At 39.2% G+C, this 20,970-nt stretch overlaps 1 protein-coding gene across 3 annotated transcripts in view; it reads left to right on the top strand.

Annotated features, from left to right (window-relative positions):
• Positions 1–20,970, top strand: part of LOC124551335 (brachyurin-like) — a 125,577-nt gene that overhangs the window by 56,727 nt on the left and 47,880 nt on the right. For 2 of the 3 annotated variants that reach the window (XM_047126356.1, XM_047126358.1), the window contains exon 4: positions 15,164–15,262. The exons of the other annotated variant lie outside the window; for it this stretch is intronic. In XM_047126356.1, coding sequence (XP_046982312.1) covers positions 15,164–15,262 — 99 coding nt within the window. The remainder of the gene's footprint in view (positions 1–15,163; positions 15,263–20,970) is intronic. 3 annotated transcript variants of the gene reach the window in all.

Genomic DNA, 20,970 nt, shown 5'->3' on the forward strand with positions numbered 1-20,970 from the left:
TGTACTTTTGCAGCAGATCTGAATATGTGGTCTCTTTCATGGAAATAATCCTACATAAGTCCGGGACTTTAGTATTGACCATTTATTAAGACTTGTGTTAAATTATATAATTTTCCTGTAGACCTACTGCTGTCCACACCATACACAGTGTCCAAACAACCTGGCAGTACTCTCCAATAACCAGCCTCCTGCAGTTCTCCGTCAACACCGCTCTCTTTGTATTAGCTGTAAGAGAAATTAGTGCTGTTTTAGAAAGGAAAATATATTAATATCATTGGCAAACAAAAGAATAAAACTTTTATATTCCAGAAAGGGAAAGTGTGTCAGTTGCCCCGTTCACCCCTGGGCATTGGGCAGAATGGGATGGTAAGGACAAGGAGCTATAAAAACGTATAGAACTAGGGGAAATGCAGAATTTTTTTTTTTTTTTGCTCTACATTAGTTTCGTTTTAAGAGAGTATAAAGTTTTAATTACAGTATTCATCACCTGTGTCCTTTCTTAAGCTTGTTCATAGCCTGAAATAGCAACGATATGCCATTCTCCCTCTCCTAATCTATAACTTCAAGGTTCTTGGTGTGTGTTGAGTGACCATCGAAAATAAAAAGAACTGGGAAGTTTCTGATGCCTTAGAAAATTTCACAAAAAATGTCTCTGCTGTAATTCATCCATTGGTGCGTACCTCAGTCCAACTTCCTGTGGCAATCGTAGCTCGGATTCTTCTGTTTCTTCTTTTTAGGAAAAATTAGCGTCGGTGGCATCTAAGCTCATCTTGACCACCTATAAATAAGGCAGGTTGCAGTTTCAACCCTTTCTGTGGATAGTAACGATCTGACCTGAAGTTTCCCCTGGCAACCGCTGACTTTTGATTGGTCACCGAGAGCCTGTGTCATCGCAATTAAATATTTGAGAAGCCGTTATTTTGTGCTTCTCAAGTAAACTTGTTACAACTGGAAATAAGTATCTCCAGCTGCTGTATTAAAGCCCATGGCTCTTGCATCAGATGTTGCTTCGCGTTAGTGAACAGATAAAAGAGGATGTCTCTTAACGAATCCGCTAACTCAATCTTCGCCTGCGGTTTCATATTTAATCTGTGGACAATGCTATTTCTTACAGCGAACTGAGTAGCTAAGCTACGCAAGTCTTTCATTGTTAGACCGAACAACCTAGGTTTTATTGTTTTGAAGCAGTGCTCAAGTTCCTATTCGTCCATAAATACATTTCTAAACTTTCCAGCCATCTTTTTGTACTGTATGTTAACCAGAATAGACTGGGAAAGAGCAAATTGTTTGAAGCCTTCAAATACACCGACTTGATGGAAATAACATCGACAGGATTGTTCATTGCCTTAGTAGACAAGTATGTATACATTATCTTTGTTAAAAAATAATCAGGAATTCCAAGGCAGGAGCATAATATCACACAATGGAAACTTCACATATCAGTGCTCAACACGAAAATACATGGCTGCCTTAGCTGAAGAGTACCATGGTGATACAGTTCAACTTATTGCTGCTAAGTGGCAGCATCTCCTTCACTCCTGAAAATGTCGATATTGGTTCCGCCCCAGTACTCCGTTCTACCCTCGGTTCCACTATTTACATTGTGTATTTGTTAGCAACTCACATGTGGCTACCTTACGTGGCTATTGACATAGACATTTATTTATCAGACACGTGCAATGAGCAATAAATACTGTTATCGGAAATGAAAAAGATGTTTCAGTTTGCTTTACACTGTGGCTCAAGATTCACATTAAATCAGCATTAAAATATTGAGATGGAATAATTTTATAGTAATTAAGTGACTAAATTTACGTTATACAACTTTTGTTTGTAATTAATAGGAATAATATTCTTGTTTCATTTCCAATAAAACATCAACTTAACCTACGAGTTTCCTCTTTTTAGGCAATAACATTCTAACTAGCTCACAAAGATGCCATGCTTCTTATCTTTTCGCAAATTCTGTTCTCTTTATGGTCAATTTCGAACGTTAGTGGGTTTTCAGACAACCAAACAGTTAAATTACTTTTAAATTCAATTTCCTCTCTGACAACAATATTCGTAGCAGACTCTCGGGAGTTCATTGACTTCATATCTAAAAAAACACGTTGTCACTTTGACGTATGAGCTCACAGCGTTTTATTACTCTATGTGAGTCATTCAAAAAGTCCCTCAACAGAATATACCGTCTCTGTATCAGCAGCTGCTTTCTGTTTCCTGCACTCGTTTCCTCTTAGCGTTCATAGAACTCGTCTGGGCTCACATCATCCATATATGCAAAAAAAAAAAAAAAAAAAAAAAAAATGCTTTAGAATCTTATTTCATGAGCTGGCATACATCTACGTCTATATCGCTGCTCTGCAAATTACACGTAACGCTTGGCAGAAGGTTCGTCGAACTACCTTCACACTACCTTCCACTCTCGAACAGCGCGCAGAAAACACGAACACCTACATCTTTCAGTGAGAGCTCTGATTTTCTTTATTTTATTTTGATAATCGTTTCTCCCAATGTAGGTCGGCAGCAACAAAATATTTTCGCATTTTGAGGAGAAACTTGGTGATTGAAATCTCGTGAAAATGCCCTGCTGCCACAAAAAAAGCCTTTATTTTAATGATGTCTTCCCCAAATCCTATATCATTTCCGTGACTCTCTCTCCACTATTTCTCGATAGTACAAAACCTATTTCCCTTATCTGAACTTTCTCGATGTACTGCATCAATCCTATTTGGTAAGACTCCCACAGCACGCAGAAAAAGAGGACGGACAGGCGTAGTGTAGGCAGTCTCTTTACTACATCTGTTACTCTACCTATAAAACGCAGTCTTCCTCACACCACTTTCTATTTCTTCTTTCCAAATTAAGTTGTTCATAATTGTAGTTCCTAGGTATTTAGTTGAAATTACAGCCTTAAGAGTTATTTGATTTATCGTGTAACCGACGTCTAATGGATTCCTTTTAGCACCAGTGTGGATGACCTCAAACTTTTTATTACTTAGCGTCAATTGCAAATTTTACCACCACACAGATATATTTCCCCCATGAACCACGGATCTTGCCGTTGGTGGGGAGACTTGCTTGCGTCAGCGGTACAGATAGCCATACTGGAGGTGCAAACACAATGGAGGGTATCTGTTGAGAGGCCAGACAAGCTTCTGGTTCCTGAAGAGGGGCAGCAGCCTTTTAAGTAGTTGCAGGGGCAACAGTCTGGATGATTGACTGGTCTGGCCTTGTAATATTAACCAAAGCGGCGTTGCTTAGCTAGTACTGCGAATGGCCGAAAGCAAGAGGAAACTACAGCCGTAATTTTTCCCAAGGGCATGCAGCTGTACTGTATGGTTAAATGATGATGGCATCCTCTTGGGTAAAATATTCTGGAGGTTAAATAGTCCACCTTTGGATCTCCGGGTGGGGACTACTCAGGAGGACGTCGTTACCAGGAGAAAGAAAACTGGTGTTCTACAGATCAGAGCGTGGAATGTTAGATCCTCGTAATAGGGCAGGTAGGTTAGAAAATCTAAAAAGGGGAATGGATAGATTCAAGTTGGATATAGTGGGAATTAGTGAAGTTCAGCGGCACAAGGAACAAGACTTCTGGTCAGATGAATACAGGGAGATAAATACAAAATCAATCAGGGGTAATGCAGGAATAGGTTCAATACTGAATAAAAAATAGGAGCACAGATAGGCTACTACAAACAGCCTAGTGAACACATTATTGATGAAATGTGTGATGAGATAAAAGAAATTATTCAGATAGTGAAGGGAGACGAAAATTTAATAGCCATGGGGGACTGAAATAAAAGAGGAAGACACCTGGTAAAATTTTGCTCAGAGCATAACATAATCACAGCTAACACTTGGTTTGAGAAGAAGGTTGTATATGTGGTAGAAACCGGGAGACACTGGAAGGATTCAGATATATAATGGTACGACAGAGTTTTAGGAACCAGGTTTTAAATTGTAAAACATTTCCAGGGGCAGATGTGGACTCTGGCCTCAATCTATTGGTTCTGAACTGTAGATTAAAACTGAAGAATCTGCAAAAAGGTGGGAATTTAAGGAGAGGGGACCTGGATAAACTGAAGGAACCAGAGGTTTTGAGAGAGAGCATCAGGGAACGATTGAGAAGAATGGGGAAAAGAAATGCAGTAGAAGAAGAATGAATAGCTTTGAGAGACGAAATAGTGAAGGCAGCAGAGGATCAAGTACGTAAAAAGACCAGGGCTAGTAGAAATCCTTGGGTAACACAAGAGATATTGAATTCAATTGATGAAAGGAGACAATATAAAAATGTAGTAAATAAAGCAGGCAAAAAGGAATGCAAACGTCTCAAAAGTGAGATCGACAGGAAGTGCAAAATGGCTAAGCAGGAACGGCTAGAGGGCAAATATAAGGATATAGAAGCATGTATCACTAGGGGCAAGCTGGATACTGCCTACAGGAAAATTAAAGAGACCTTTGGAGAGAGGGGAACCAGTTGTATGAATGTCAAGAGCTCAGTTGGAAAACTAGTTCTAAGCAAAGAAGGGAAGGCAGAATGGTGGAAAGAGAATATAGAGGGTCTATACAAGGGCAATGTACTTGAGGGCAATATTATTGAAATGCAAGAGGATGTAGATGAAGATGAAATGTGGTATGTGATACAGACTGAAGAGTTTGACAGAACAGTGAAAGACTTAAATCGAAACGGGGTCCCAAGAGTAGACAACATTCCATTAGAACTACTGATTGCCTTCGGAGAGCGAGCCCTGACAAAACTCTACCATCTGGTGAGCAACCTGTATGAGACAGGCGAAATACCCTGAGAATTCAAGAAGAATATAATAATTCCAATCCCAATGAAAACGGGTGTTGACAGTTGTGAAAATCACTAAACTATCAAATTAATAAGTCACAGATGCAAAATCTAACACGAACTCTTTACTGACGAAATGGAAAAACTGGTAGAAGCCGACCTCAGGGAAGATCAATTTGGATTACATAGAAATGTTGGAACATACGAGGCAATACTGACCCTAAGACTTATCTTAAAGCTAGATTAAGGAAAGGGAAACCTTTCTAGCATTTGTAGACTTAGAGAAAGCTTTTGACAATGTCGACTAGAATACTCTCTTTCAAATTCTGAAGGTGGCAGGGGTAAAATACAGGAAGCTAAAACTATTTACAATTTGTACAGAAACCAGATGGCAGTAATAAGAGTCGATGGGAATGAAAAGGAAGTTGTGGTTGAGAAGGGTGTGAGACTGGGTTGTAGCCTAGCCCCGATGTTATTGTATATTGTATATGTATTGTATTGATGTTATTATCTGTATATTGAGCAAGCAGTAAAGGAAGAAAAATGTGGAGTAGGAATTAAAATCCATAGAGAACAAATAAAAACTTTTTGGTTCGCTGATGACGTTGTAATTCTGTCAGAGATAGCAAAGGACTTGGAAGAGCAGTTGACTGAATAGATAGTGTCTTGAAAGGAGAATACAAGATGAACGTCAACAAAAGCAAAACGAAGATAATGGAATGTAGTTGATTTAAATCAGGTGCTGCTGAAGGAATTAGATTAGGAAATGAGACACTTAAAGTAGTAGATGAGATTTGCTATTTGGGGAGCAAAATAAACTGATGATGGTCGAATTAGATAGGATGTAAAATGTAGACTGGCAATGGCAGGGAAAGCGTTTCTGAAGAAGAGAAATTTGGTAACATCGACTATAGATTTACGCATTAGGTAGTCTTTTCTGAAAGTATTTGTATGAAATGTAGCCATGTATGGAAGTGAAACATGGCCGATAAATAGTTTAGACAAGAAGAGAATAGAAGCTTTCGAAATGTGGTGCTACAGAAGAATGCTGAAGATTAGATGGGTAGACCACATAAGTAATGAGGAGATACTGAATATAATTGGGGAGAAGAGGAGTTTGTGGCACAACTTGACTAGAAGAAGGGATCGGTTGGTAGGACATGTTCTGAGGCATCAAGGGAATACCAATTTAGTATTGGAAAGCAGCGTGGAGGGTAAAAATCGTAAAGGGAGACCAAGAAATGATACACTAAGCAGATTCAGGATGTAGGTTGCAGTAGGTACTAGGAGATGAAGAAGCTTGCACAGGATAGAGTAGCATGGACAGCTGCATCAAACCAGTCTCTGGACTGAAGACCACAACAACCAAAGAACAGATATCTTCTCTAAGTCGTTTTGTAATTTGTTTTGATATTTTGATGAATTTGCTAGACGATGAACGACAATATCATCTGCAAATAATCTTACACAGTCGCTTAACTACCTTGGAGAATGCCAGAAATCGCCTTCGGTTTTATCGATGACTTTCCATTAATTACTACGAACTGTAACCCCTCTGACACGAAATCGTGAATGCAGTCCCATAACTGAGGCGATATTTCATAAGCACGCGATTTCATTACAAACCGCTTGTGAAGTATTGTGTCAAAAGCCGTCTAGATATCTAGAAATACGGCATCAATTTTAAATTCCTTGTCGATAGCGTTCAACACTTCGTGTGAGTAAAGAGCTAATTGTGTTTCTCTAGAACGACGTGTTGCGTAAGTGTCAATATGTAACGCTACCGCCCTGCTCGGACGTACGTTATCTCTATAAAGCCTGTACTGCAATAAGTTCACGGGCTTCACCTTATAAACAAGGATTTTAGTACATTAGTTGACCGCGCGTACCTAATAGAAGCAAGATCGGACTTATACTCAGTCAATAACTACAGTGATGCAGTCAAGCAAATGTAAAGTATAATTACTCTTTCGCATGGACAAGAAGTACACACAGTAGATGCTACCTATAATTAACAATTCGGTCGCCAGCCTACTTAGGCAATGAGTGAGTTTTTCCTTGTACAAGTGGGTGCGTGTACAAGCATAGTAACTCGTAGTAATGAAGCGTTATATGGCAAAGTTTGGAACCGGAAAAATCCACTGAACTAAAGTTTTCTCTTTTTGTACTAATTTGGACGAGCTAAATTTACACAACACCACACAGCAATGATTACTACGAACTACATTTTTGTATATTGATCAGACTGAAATCGGGCATAGATTGCCCTAGCATTAGCAATCTCGAAAGTACGCACACTATGTCACTATTAAGGATGGAAAAACACTAATACACTTAGGATTAATATATAATTTAGCTTTACTGGTCAAATCTGACCAACACATTTCAAGGTTTGAAAGAATGGACAAGAGAAGGGGGGGGGGGGGGGGCCTGAAACTTTGATGGTCGTTATACTGAAACTATTAAGTACTGAAGGCAAATTAACACCCAAAATTATCAATCTCTGGATAACTACTCTTTTGTCTCACTTTTGAATTATTTAACTGTCATTATTTCTGTCTCAGATTAATTAAATAACATCGCTAACTCAATTCAAAAAAACTCTCTTCCAATTTAGTCACACTTTTGTTCTTTCTCAACATTTGCAATAACACTCATAACTTTAGATTCCTTTAAAGCATAGATTAATCTGCTGATAATTTTCATTAACACAAACATTAAACTTTCAGTTTAGGATACTCGGGTTGCACAATACGAGGTAAGGATCCTGTCTAGGTCAGTGATCAGGATAAGTCATGGCTAAAGCAATTCTGGTAAAAGTCACGTTATTATTGAACAGTTAGAAACAGTTTCGACACTGGTCCACACAGATACACTTCTAAAGATGAAATAAATGTTTGACCTGTGCAAGTCGGTGCGGCGGATGGCGGGCAGCGAGATAGCGGGCAGCACGGCACACATACAAGCACGGCTAAGGCTCTCACTGCAGCGGCACTTTCCTTCTTCTTAGCGTCGTTATCTTTCCAACTTTGTGCCTCAGAATATAGCCATGCCAAGTAGTCGTCGGAATCGGTTCATCCGAGGCTCAATGGAATCCACTTTCCCTGGGTAGCCTCCACGGTACAGTACGTGTACTTCCGACTGTAGCTCGCCTCCCACTGTCATACTGTGCCCGTTGTGCCGAACCGCGCCAGTGTGCGTTTTCCCGCCTCGCCTGCCTCCACCTTTTCCCGCTCCCCTACAGGTAGGGTATTCACCACAGGTTTTCTACTACACATATCCTAATGCATTACCTACGTATGGACCAAGTGTATAAATTACAATTTTCACATCTTACAATAGTTTTAACATTAAATACACTTTCCTCTGATTACCACATTAATTGAAATCTAACATAAATAATAATATTCATTTCAAAAGTTGCTCACATTCTCTCTAACATAACGATACGAACCGAAAAAAAAGTTCAAAAAATTGCTTACATTAATTTATCTAAATTCATAAAGAAAAAAATTATTATAAGTACAGTTATCGTTACACATGCCCCTGTTTCCAGAAAATTTTCTTAAGTCCAAATTTTATGGGAACACTAAATCTTACAATTATACAGTGGTTCTGAATCTTTACTTAAATGTCCAAAAAGATTTACACTACATATTTCCTTTTACTCACTGTATATAGGTTTACACTTTTTTAACACTTCAAGAATAATTACTTGTCATTTACTCAAGTGCCTTTTGCACAGTCCAACTTCCCATCATAACATCACTAAAATAGCAATTTAATCATTTTTTCTAAATTTCCCAAAGAAATAATTTAAAATTCTGGAATACAAACATTTAACTACAAAAACAATTGCATATTTTGTATACACTATAAGATAATTTGTCGCTGCTTGCTTTGAATAGCAGTCCATTTTATTACTTACTAAACAAAACACACACACATATATTCAGAAAATTAACTACACATATTTCCTGCCTATGATGCGGATTTAGGGCAGTCCTTTTCACTTCTTATTGTCACATCTCCTGGATCACATTTACAATTTTCCATCGATTATTTATCTGCCTTCATTGGTATTTGGCAGTCCTTCATATTATGGTTCATACACTGCCCACTTTCATTTTTGACAGTCCCATCTTTTATCTGGCTGATAGCATTTATCCTTTCTTTTCAGTCCTTTTCTCCATACATTTTTACAGTTACAGTACAATTGGTAATCTGAAACTCACATAACTACATTAGCACACTTTCAAGGGTATACAGACATTTACAAAGATTAGATATATTTAGAATAACTTGGGTCAGCATAAGATACAGCACATTTACTCGTTCCTAGGAACATACAGTTTCAGGTCCACAATATTTCTTACACCTAAAGGTCTTTTGGATTTTGGGTAGATCAGGTAGTAAGCATTGTCGTGTGGAATATTCTGTATTATATATGGTCCATTATAAATATATTTAAATTTTGAAATATCATGGTTTAGTTCACTAGACTTTTTGTGGGTTTTTAAAAGAACATAATCTCTAATTTTAAATTTTGAAACTTTTAAATTTTTATTGTGTCTTTTAGATCTAGATTCAGCTTTTTGCTTTGCCCTTTTTATCACCAATTCTTTCTTTTGATCCAATCCCAAACTTGTACAAGGTGGAAACTCTAGTTTTTCTTCAATTAAACTTTTACTACTTCTGCCTAACAAAATGTCTTCCGGTGGAAATCCTGTAGTTTCATGATGTAATGTGTTCATGACATTCTCAAAATCCGATATAAACCTGCCCCAGGCTCTAATTCAACAAAACAATAATTCACTTTCAGATAACACTGAGTTACAGTAATAATAAAGTCATGCATAATAATAATAATATATACAAATACAGCACCCTGCCCCCAGTCTCTTTATTAACAAGGCAGTCTTTTATGGTTCATTAAACAGTGACTTAAGTCTGGTGGCTTTTTCGATTTCTGGAGTTCAAAGTCTTTGCTTACTTGAACTCTTTGCAAAATAAACACTGAGTCGTCCGGTGGTTCTTTCTTTCTTTGTTCGGTCTCAACGTCTGGATTTTGCTTTGAAGTTTCTTTATCATTAGGTACAATACCGCAATTAACTGCATCCCTATTCTTTTCACTGATTTTCTCATACCCTCTTTCAGTAAAAGTATATTCATTTTCCTCTGCACCTGAAAATTCATCTTCACTAGATTCACCACTACTCTCTTCCTCAACATCAGATTCACTTAAGTACGCTACTTTTGCACAATAGGGGGAGTTAGTACATTCATTTTCGTCTGTATTTGTGTATCTTTCATCATCCGAACTATCGTCGGAATCCGACCATTCCGGATCGCTTTCAGGTTCTAACATAAAAGCTTTTCTGAGACAGGCACTAAGTTCTTCCTCTGTATTGTCGTCAGGCTTGGATTTTAATTCAACCTCCTCTTTTGGCAAAACGGCCTCAGCATCAGCTTTATTTACATCTACTGTGACTTCATATTTAGTGTAATCCTCGTGGACTTTACTTACTTTCAGGTAATCACCTACCCCTTCTCCACGGTGCCTCTCGGTAGCAGCTTGCACTATTGGCGGACTGTTAGCAGAAGTTATTTCTTCGTCAATGCTGAGGATTTCATCCTCCAAATCCTTCCTATCATTAACCTTCCTCCTATCGGCAGCACGCGTACTTTGCGCGGCGCTATTTATTCTCCCCTCTTCAAATTTGGGCCACGTCACTTTATGGACGTCCCTACTATCTCTCTTTCCACCAACTAATTTCTTCGCCTCATACTCCCTTTTAAAATCCTCCCACTCACATTGCTTTAGGCCCTTGTACAGATCATCGATCTGCACACGCCAGTCAGTTACTTCTGCTAATTCATCCTCGCCTTTTATCTTATCGCAAATACTGCTAACCGCACCTCTCTGTGTATTCACAGTTTCATTTATTGTTTCCTTTGCCACGGAATTATCACTCGTAAAATTTTCATTAACTCTGACGGCTATGTTCGTACCTACTGCTGCCGTATTGCTAGCGGCTTCTTTCCGAACAGATGTTCTGCTAGGCTGGGCCGTTGCCCTCTGATGTTCCACTCGCCTGTTAACATGTAGCGCTCTGTGCGGCAGAGATGACTCATTCTGGCTCGCACAACACTTTGCGGCGTTCCATGTCCGACCCTATCCTGTCTCATTACATTACGGTCGGTCCGATATCTTTTCTTAAATCGGGGCCGGTATGTATTGTCCGCTTCCGTTTGGCCCGCAACGTTCGCGGAAATCAGTTTCCCGCGTCGTTATTATTTTGCGCGGTATACTCTCGACCGCGACCTGGATAATTTCCTCTGCCTCTTCCTCTGCCTCTTCCTCTCTGTATTATATTGACGCGAAATCCATCGCCGTCATTTCTTTCGTCATTGTTTCGGTTATTACGGTTACCAAAATTTTGATAATTGGTACGACTTTCGCGCCAATGATGTTCGTCTTCGACTCTTTCGAGAAATGCTTGGAAGCTGCGATGATTGCTTCCTACATACCTCTTTGAATCTTCTGGAAGCTTTTTATATAACTCCCAGATAATTTCTGAATCTGACCTTCGGCCTCTTAAGTGTGTCAATTTTCGGTACCAATACTCACAGAAATCTTTCAAAGAATTCCTGCCCCTGTTATCATGCTGTTTGGCCATGATGAACTCCCGCCATAAACGGTCCTGCTTTTGTTCAGACCAATATTCTTCCGTAAATCTCTCCCTAAATTCTTCGAACGTCATTCGTTCGGTATTTAAATTTATCCCCCAGCGCTTAGCATCACCCGCTAAGGCGCTAATTACAACGTTTATCTTTTCCTGATCAGACAAGTGCTCAGGAAATACTCTCTCGCAATTTTTAATAAAATCTAACGGATGCCACCCGTTATGTTTCTTGGCTGGATCGAAGCGTTCCTCGCCTTCTAACAGCTTCGTAATTGGTGTGCCATTACAGACAACACCAGGCCTATCTTTAATTTTGCTCTCCAGATCGAAAATTCTACCTTGAATTTTCGTAGTATTTTGTTCACAATTTTGAACACATCCGGTTACTTTTTTACTTAAATCCCTTTCAGTGTCTAAAACTACCTTTTTCAATTGTGATATCCCGTGTTGACATTCGTTTACGATCTCAGTTTTAAGACCGAAAACTTTTTCGTCTACCTTAGTTTCAACCAGAGGTTCTACTTTCTCTTGAATGTTGAGAATTTCAACATCGAATCTACTATTAATGTTTCCAATTTCCTCCTGCATAGTATCTATATTTTTGTTAATGGTATCAATTTCAAATTTCAGAGTATTTACCACAGAACTTAAATTACCCACTTTTTGTTCTACCTGTTCTATTTGTTTACTAATTTTAATTCCCTGTCCTTCGACCTGTGCTTTAATCTGATCACTCTGTGTTTTGAGCTGCTCTGCAACGTGTGTTTTGAGCTGCTCGTTCTGTGTTTTGAGTTGCTCGTCAACGTGTGTTTTGAGCTGATTAAACCTGACTACCGACTTGTTTTTGAAGCTGATCATTCTGTGTTTTGATCTGCTCACTCTGTCCTGAAATTTGTTTGGTTAATTGTTCAAATAGATCGTTTATGCTTAAAATTTTCACACTGTTTTGTTCTACGGAATCGGTGTGTTCCGATCCTACTTCAAAAGTTTCTTTCGGTTCTTTCTTTATCTGTGGAGAATCAAACATGTCAGTGGATTCATTCACATACCCACTATCATCTACAAAGTCACCCTCTGCTTCCTGTTTTGTCCCTTGCTGTGTTCGAGGCGATCTCAACCTTTCAATCTGTTCATTGACGTGTTCGTGGTATTGTAAGTACGCCAATTGTCTTCCGCTAACGCCATCTGTTATCTGGCCGCGTAAACTCCGGCTACTGCCAGCCGCATTCTCCATTTCACTTGGCGCATCTACCCTGCCTACGTTCCTGTCCATATTGAATGCCAACTATACCACACTATTATACTTGACTCACACTGCAGTTTATTTTGCTGAACTTTATTGCTATTCGTGCCACTGAACATCCACTGTTCGGTATTTACATTAATTTGTAACCGACAACAGATGGATGTCCTGTCACCGGGAGGCCACTTGTAACGCTACCGCCCTGCTCGGACGTACGTTATCTCTATAAAGCCTGTACTGCAATAAGTTCACGGGCTTCACCTTATAAACAAGGATTTTAGTACATTAGTTGACCGCGTGTACCTAATAGAAGCAAGATCGGACTTATACTCAGTCAATAACTACAGTGATGCAGTCAAGCAAATGTAAAGTATAATTACTCTTTCGCATGGACAAGAAGTACACACAGTAGATGCTACCTATAATTAACAATTCGGTCGCCAGCCTACTTAGGCAATGAGTGAGTTTTTCCTTGTACAAGTGGGTGCGTGTACAAGCATAGTAACTCGTAGTAATGAAGCGTTATATGGCAAAGTTTGGAACCGGAAAAATCCACTGAACTAAAGTTTTCTCTTTTTGTACTAATTTGGACGAGCTAAATTTACACAACACCACACAGCAATGATTACTACGAACTACATTTTTGTATATTGATCAGACTGAAATCGGGCATAGATTGCCCTAGCATTAGCAATCTCGAAAGTACGCACACTATGTCACTATTAAGGATGGAAAAACACTAATACACTTAGGATTAATATATAATTTAGCTTTACTGGTCAAATCTGACCAACACATTTCAAGGTTTGAAAGAATGGACAAGAGAAGGGGGGGGGGGGCCTGAAACTTTGATGGTCGTTATACTGAAACTATTAAGTACTGAAGGCAAATTAACACCCAAAATTATCAATCTCTGGATAACTACTCCTTTGTATCACTTTTGAATTATTTAACTGTCATTATTTCTGTCTCAGATTAATTAAATAACATCGCTAACTCAATTCAAAAAAACTCTCTTCCAATTTAGTCACACTTTTGTTCTTTCTCAACATTTGCAATAACACTCATAACTTTAGATTCCTTTAAAGCATAGATTAATCTGCTGATAATTTTCATTAACACAAACATTAAACTTTCAGTTTAGGATACTCGGGTTGCACAATACGAGGTAAGGATCCTGTCTAGGTCAGTGATCAGGATAAGTCATGGCTAAAGCAATTCTGGTAAAAGTCACGTTATTATTGAACAGTTAGAAACAGTTTCGACACTGGTCCACACAGATACACTTCTAAAGATGAAATAAATGTTTGACCTGTGCAAGTCGGTGCGGCGGATGGCGGGCAGCGAGATAGCGGGCAGCACGGCACACATACAAGCACGGCTAAGGCTCTCACTGCAGCGGCACTTTCCTTCTTCTTAGCGTCGTTATCTTTCCAACTTTGTGCCTCAGAATATAGCCATGCCAAGTAGTCGTCGGAATCGGTTCATCCGAGGCTCAATGGAATCCACTTTCCCTGGGTAGCCTCCACGGTACAGTACGTGTACTTCCGACTGTAGCTCGCCTCCCACTGTCATACTGTGCCCGTTGTGCCGAACCGCGCCAGTGTGCGTTTTCCCGCCTCGCCTGCCTCCACCTTTTCCCGCTCCCCTACAGGTAGGGTATTCACCACAGGTTTTCTACTACACATATCCTAATGCATTACCTACGAATGGACCAAGTGTATAAATTACAATTTTCACATCTTACAATAGTTTTAACATTAAATACACTTTCCTCTGATTACCACATTAATTGAAATCTAACATAAATAATAATATTCGTTTCAAAAGTTGCTCACAGTCTCTCTAACATAACTATACGAACCGAAAAAAAAGTTCAAAAAATTGCTTACATTAATTTATCTAAATTCATAAAGAAAAAAATTATTATATGTACAGTTATCGTTACAAATAGACCGTTCTTTTCGACTTAATTCATCTTCCATTACCACTAAGACGATGAAAGGGAAGAGAAAAGGAACACATAACCGCATGTCAGGTGAAACTGTGATCTGACAAGGAACGGTACATAGATAATGTGAAAGGTGTGTGAATTCCTAACGGGCCAAACCGCTGAGGTCATCGGTCCCTAGACTTACACACTATTTAAACTAACGTAAACTAACTTATGCTAAGAACAACACACACACACACACACACACACATACACGCGCACACACACATTTTCAAGCGCCCGCCACTATTATTCTGGTAACCGTCTGTATTACCACCTCATAGTATTGTTGGTTATGACTTCTTTTCAAGCTAACATGAGGAAAGCAAAGGTAAGTTATTTCAATCTATGTCCTTTGTTAGATGATACTGCTTTCGAGATTTGGAGAATGCAAACATAAAATACAGTCGGTATAAATAATTCAACATTTTTTCCTGTAGGTTATATTGCGCTGGTGACGTTACCATCCTTCAGTGAGGTCAATGAAACCTTCGTGGGAAAACGTGCCTTGATCAGCGGCTGGGGAAGAAAGGGTGACTGTAAGTTACTGACTTAGTTCAGTTTGTGATACAGTACTGAATTAAGTTTGTTTCCTTGGTTCATAACCTCTCACATACCTTGGCATTTCGTGGAAGGCATGGCATTGTTGGACATTTCTCATTATTTACGCAAAGAAGTTTAGCTGCAATTCAGTAATGACCATCTGCACATTAAGGAAGACATTCACATTTCGATCAGCAGCGTTATCCAGTGTTGAATATTCTCAAGCACACTTTTTATGGAATTGCTAAGTTAATGAATATCACGTAACTAGTGTAAGGAAATACTCCTCGTTTCACTTGCGTATACACGGTGTTCGTAAATTCCCGTTACAGCCTTCTATGACTTGTAGAGGGGAGTGAGTACACAATACTTTGAATAGGAACCCATGTCTGGAAACATACCGTTTCCGTTCTACGATGGTTTCAACTCACATATTTAACTCATCCAGTTCATCTTGAAGAATTGAATTGGGCCTGGCGCACTACGATTATTAGGCAACAGTTTGAAAGGAAACATATACATAATATCCATTTATCATTTAAACACTTTTATTTGTATTAACACTTAAACATCACGTTCCAGAACAAAAAGGAATCCAGCATCTGTACGTACAGAACAGTACTAATCCATTACAACTACAGACTGATGTTGCGACCACAAAGGATGTTACAGACATTCTATCTCTGGAGCATGTTCTTGTACACACTCTCCATCCCACCCAGTGTCTCTTCAGATTCTAGTGCAGAGGTCAGAATTTGTGCCAGTAGATGTTCCTCTGTCTCCACAGGAGTTTTGTAAATTAAGTTTTGCGTACAGCTCCACATCAGGTGACTGTCTGATGTAGTAGACTACATTTCATCCTATGTACCCCACTGCATATCAGGACAAGCAACTCTGAAATGTTTCTCTATCTCTCAGCAAACGTGGACACGTTCACCTTTCATCACAACCCAACATGCCTGACACATTATCAGTCTGAAATATTGAAAAAAAAAAGTATCTACAGGCACACATACCTAGTTCCTTTGAGAGATTGGCAGTAACTACCACTCACATTCGTTTTTATTTCGTGTTAGCAGCGTCTACAAACATCAGTCACGACTGACAAGTCAGTTTGAATAACATTATTTTTGGCTGAGAAACAGATTCAAACGCAAAATAGGCCAAGTAGAGGAAAATATTAAACAATATCACTTTTATTGGTTGTGATCACTGTTTACAGAAATGTAACTGAGCTGAGTTTACAAGACAGTTTTGTGGTGATCTCTGTTCCGAATAAAGGTTTCATAGAGCCCTCCAAGTCGTTGTATCCTGCGTAAGCCTACCGATCACTGTGTGACTAGTGCAACCCATGCCTGTTTGAAACTGCTTACAGGAAGCAAGTTACGGCATCTCACTACAATTTTTGCGCACTCGCCCCTCCTAAACCTTTCTTTCTTTAACAGATTCACAATTCCCCATTGCATCAGAACGTTTGCTATCACTGACCCCTCCTCTTAATCAATCAAGTTATTTCACAAATGACTTTTCTTCCCTAGTCGATTCCATGCCTCCTCTTTAATCGAATCTGCCCACCTAATCTTCAGAATTTTTCTGTAGCACCACATTTCAAAATCATCTGTACTGTACCGGCGATTCTTACAGTCTTCTCCCCACCGCTAGCCACCCAAAAATAGGAACAACAGCAACAAGTGTGTCTAGAAGTGTTTGTGTTTGGGCTCTGCCAGGTGGGGAGCACGAATTGTGGAATTAGGTAGACATCAGAAGAACGGTAATATGTGGATTCCTGAAAGAGTTTATCTATCAAGTTCTTTAATATAATGAGAGTAAGAAGCCTATTTCCAGGAAAACAATCCATTGCCATGTATTGTTATATTGTTTTTATTATCATGTTGTTTAGAAAATGATACAGCATAGAAAACGTTTACTGGTAAATAAATTTAAAAAAGGACATATCAGTGTTGATACAAGCGTCAGATAGTTCTAGATAAAGTAAACAAGTAAGAAAAGGGGAAAACTCTGCCGAAATGTATTCTGAAATATATTATGCTTAAAGAACATTAGTTAACATAGCCAGACAACCATGTCTAACTGACATTCAGCATTACTTTCTTGTTTGACTGAACGCAACACGGAGGAGGGCTTAATATAGTACTCCAGACTAAACACTGAACTGGATGAAGTGGCACCCTTGTGACAACATCATTTGTAATCTGCATTCTGTGCAATTGCAAGGCATAATTTACCTTTGCCGCACAGTGTGTCATTGAACGTGTGGGATGCCAGATAACTATATGTACTCCGTACTGCCTGTCAACTGCATATTCTTGACTGAAGTGTCAGTCACATACTGTTGTGGCCGAGCGGTTCTAGGCGCTTCAGTCAGGAACCGCGCGACTGCTATGGTCGCAGGTTTGAATCCTGCCTCGGGCATGGATGTGTGTGATGTCCTTAGGTTAGTTAGGTTTAACTAGTTCTAAGTTCTAGGGGACTGATAACCTCAGATGTTAAGTCCCATACTGCTCAGAGCCATTTGAGCCTTTTTTTTTTTTTTTTTTTTTTTTTTTTTTTTTTTTTTTTGTTAGTCACATATTCTTACCGAGTTCTTCAGTTTGTCTATAATGGACGCGTACACTCGCCCTGGTTGGTGGGGCGATGTGCACAGTGACGCCCTTGCCCCAGAAGAACGTACTAACTGACATGACTCTTCTATCTCTCTCCACTTGGAGAAATTTCGAGACTCTCAGCTTACTTAATGCTGATCTATTTAGAGTCGATTGTGATCAAAGTGACCACAGAATAAAGCACTCTATGTATCAACACAACATTCTGGAGAGAGAGAGTACTTTCTTGTCTGCAAATTGGATCTATTGAGCTACCTCCCCGCTGGCTCTGGACAGCATTGCCACGCTCCAAAGTTGGAGTCTGCCGATCAAACTGCTATGTACAGGAATTACTTCTGTCACTCTCAAAACATTGCTGTCAACTGTGCTGTTCGCCCCTGGTAGCTGAATGGTCAGCGTGATGGATTGTCAATCCTCTGGGCCCGGGTTCGATTACCATCTGAGTCGGGGAATTTTCTCCACCCAGGGATTGGGAGTTATGCTGTTCTCATCACCATCCTACCAACCTCATCAACTGCAGGTCGCCAAAGTGGCGTCATATTCAAAGACCAGCAGCCAGTGAACGGCCCATCCGACGGGAGGACCTAGCCATACGATTAAATTAAAAAAACTCTCAATTGTCATATCTGGTAACTCCACCTCCATAAATAAATGACGAAAACAGGGCGATCTCCCTCCACTCGAAGGTTTTAGACTGTTCCGCCAATTAGAGAGCGTTCTATGAGATTCATTTGTATGTGTAGAGATCATGTACTGTTCACGTGAGTGCGACAAGCCATTTAAATTACGTATTCCGTTCTCTGCATGCAAAATTGCTGCCTATCCAATTACTCTGAACTGCGCAGTTTCCTTTCCCTTGAGACACCTCAGGCAGTAAACTCATTGTGGACTCTCTGTGGCAAAACAAGCTAAGCAGCTCTGTCAAGACCCTTGCTGCGTCCCTCACGGCCGTTATATTTATGACCCATCCCTATCCTGAGACACAGTCTCTGAAAAAAGGCTTTTAAAGAAAAAGTTGCATTACAGCTCATCACCTTGTCTGGGTTCCATGTCTGCATTGCTACCAAAATGTATGTACATGCAAATGGAGCAGGGGATTATTTGGTATCGTATCCCAAGCAGCCAAATATGCTCTCATTATCATGTAACATGCAAATTATGTCTGTTACGCCAAAAGTATACCGTGTGACATATTATTCGAATCGTCTCGCCGAGGAGAAGTCCATGAAAGGTGGTAAAAAGGACTGTCACCTTACCTGTTGCCCATGGAAGGTGGTAAAAAATGGACTTCCACCTTACAATTGTATTCTATTCTTGTCTCAGCTATTTTTCTTCCACGTTTCACTTCCATAAAGGGCAACATTCTTGACTAATGTCTTCAGAAAAGAGCTCATTAGACTGAATTTGGCACTCAACGTTAGCAAATTTCTTATTTTCAGAAACGCTGTTGTTGCTATTTCCAGACTGGCAGCAGTCCTCGTTATAGCCTGATTTAATTCAGTTAATTCTGCTACCTTTTTGTAAGACATTATCCATTCCATTCAGTCTATGTTTCAAGTCCTTTTTTGTCCCTAACAGATTTAAAGTAAGATATCAACATGAATCACATTTAAATACGAAAATGTGTAATTTCTGCATAGGATGTGAAGATGTAAAAACAGCTTACTAGTATATTCACATTAGTTTTGAACATGTAGGTTACAATATCTCTTTAAAAATCTTTCTTATGGTATCTCAGATACTTAATGATATAGTGTGAATCTTTTAATTACTTCATTATTAATTAAAATATGGCTTCTTACACGCATTTAGTAACCTATACTCTGGTAGGTAGTCTACGATGTTTTCACTAGAACAATTGCTCTGATATGTACTGTAATCAATACAATCAGATTCACCATATTTCAGGTATGATGGACTAGTGAGACGTTCTTTCCCATGTCTCTTATGTCATTATGAGCTGTGTATATTTCCATCTTCCAGTTAACGATGGAACGATTGTATGTTTAAGCAAATCTGACAACTGACATGGGATTCATGCCTATGCGCGTAAATGCATTTAATACGTTTGCCACCAAAAATATCAGAAAATTATGAGTAAAATTAAGATGTTGCTACAAGTATGTTGTGTGCAAGGAAACATAACTGGCATCTTAGGTTAATTACGATTACGCCACCAAGTATACAAGAAGAAGCCCCTTATCATTATTTTGCATTGACAACGGGTTAGAAGTAATTGGAATTACAACACAGGAGAGAACCTGGCGGCAGGAAGGGCATGTAACCACCCTCTGTAATTAACACATTGCAGCGGGAATAAGGCCTCAAGAAAATGATGATAACAAAGGAGAGAACTTATTTTGTACAGTGACCAATGCTGTACAGTCTTGCCCTTCTGTGCACAATAAGAAAATAATGAACAAATTGTCCATGAATGTCTATAAAAGTCTATAATATGTACAAGTTTCATGTATTTGTATATGTTGCCATTCATTTTTTAGGTTCTGCAGGCCTTTTCAAAAATTACTCTAGAAAATTAATTTTTCTCCAAATGTGAAAATTTGTTCCAAAGTACTTTGTATGCATAAATAATGACCAATAGGTTGGGCAGCAGCGACTTTTCGCTGATGTTGTACTTTACGGCAAAATATCGTTGTTGAATAATGGTTGGAGGATAGAGGACGACTTAGAGAGAATTTCTAATTTGTGATGTATTGCAGCTTGCTCTAAATTTAGAAAAATGTAAGCTAATGCAGATAAGTAGGGAAAAAATCCTGTAAATTTGGAACACAGTGTTAGTTGTGTCCTGCCTGACACAGTCATTTCTATTAAATATCTGGGCATAAAACCGCAAAGCAATGTACAGTGGAACACCCATGTAAGTTTGATACTAGGGAAAGCGAATGGTTGACTTTGGGTTGATGTGAGAAATGTATTGAAGAGTAGCTCATCTATAAAGGAGACCACCTAGAGAACACCAGAGTGGCATGCTGTTGAGTACTGATCCAGTGTTTGGGACCCCCACCAGGTAAGTGTAGATAAAGATATGTCCTGTTAATAGTTGCAGTAACAGTCTGGAA

Source organism: Schistocerca americana, chromosome 9 (assembly GCF_021461395.2).
Source record: "Schistocerca americana isolate TAMUIC-IGC-003095 chromosome 9, iqSchAmer2.1, whole genome shotgun sequence".
Taxonomy (NCBI): domain Eukaryota; kingdom Metazoa; phylum Arthropoda; class Insecta; order Orthoptera; family Acrididae; genus Schistocerca; species Schistocerca americana.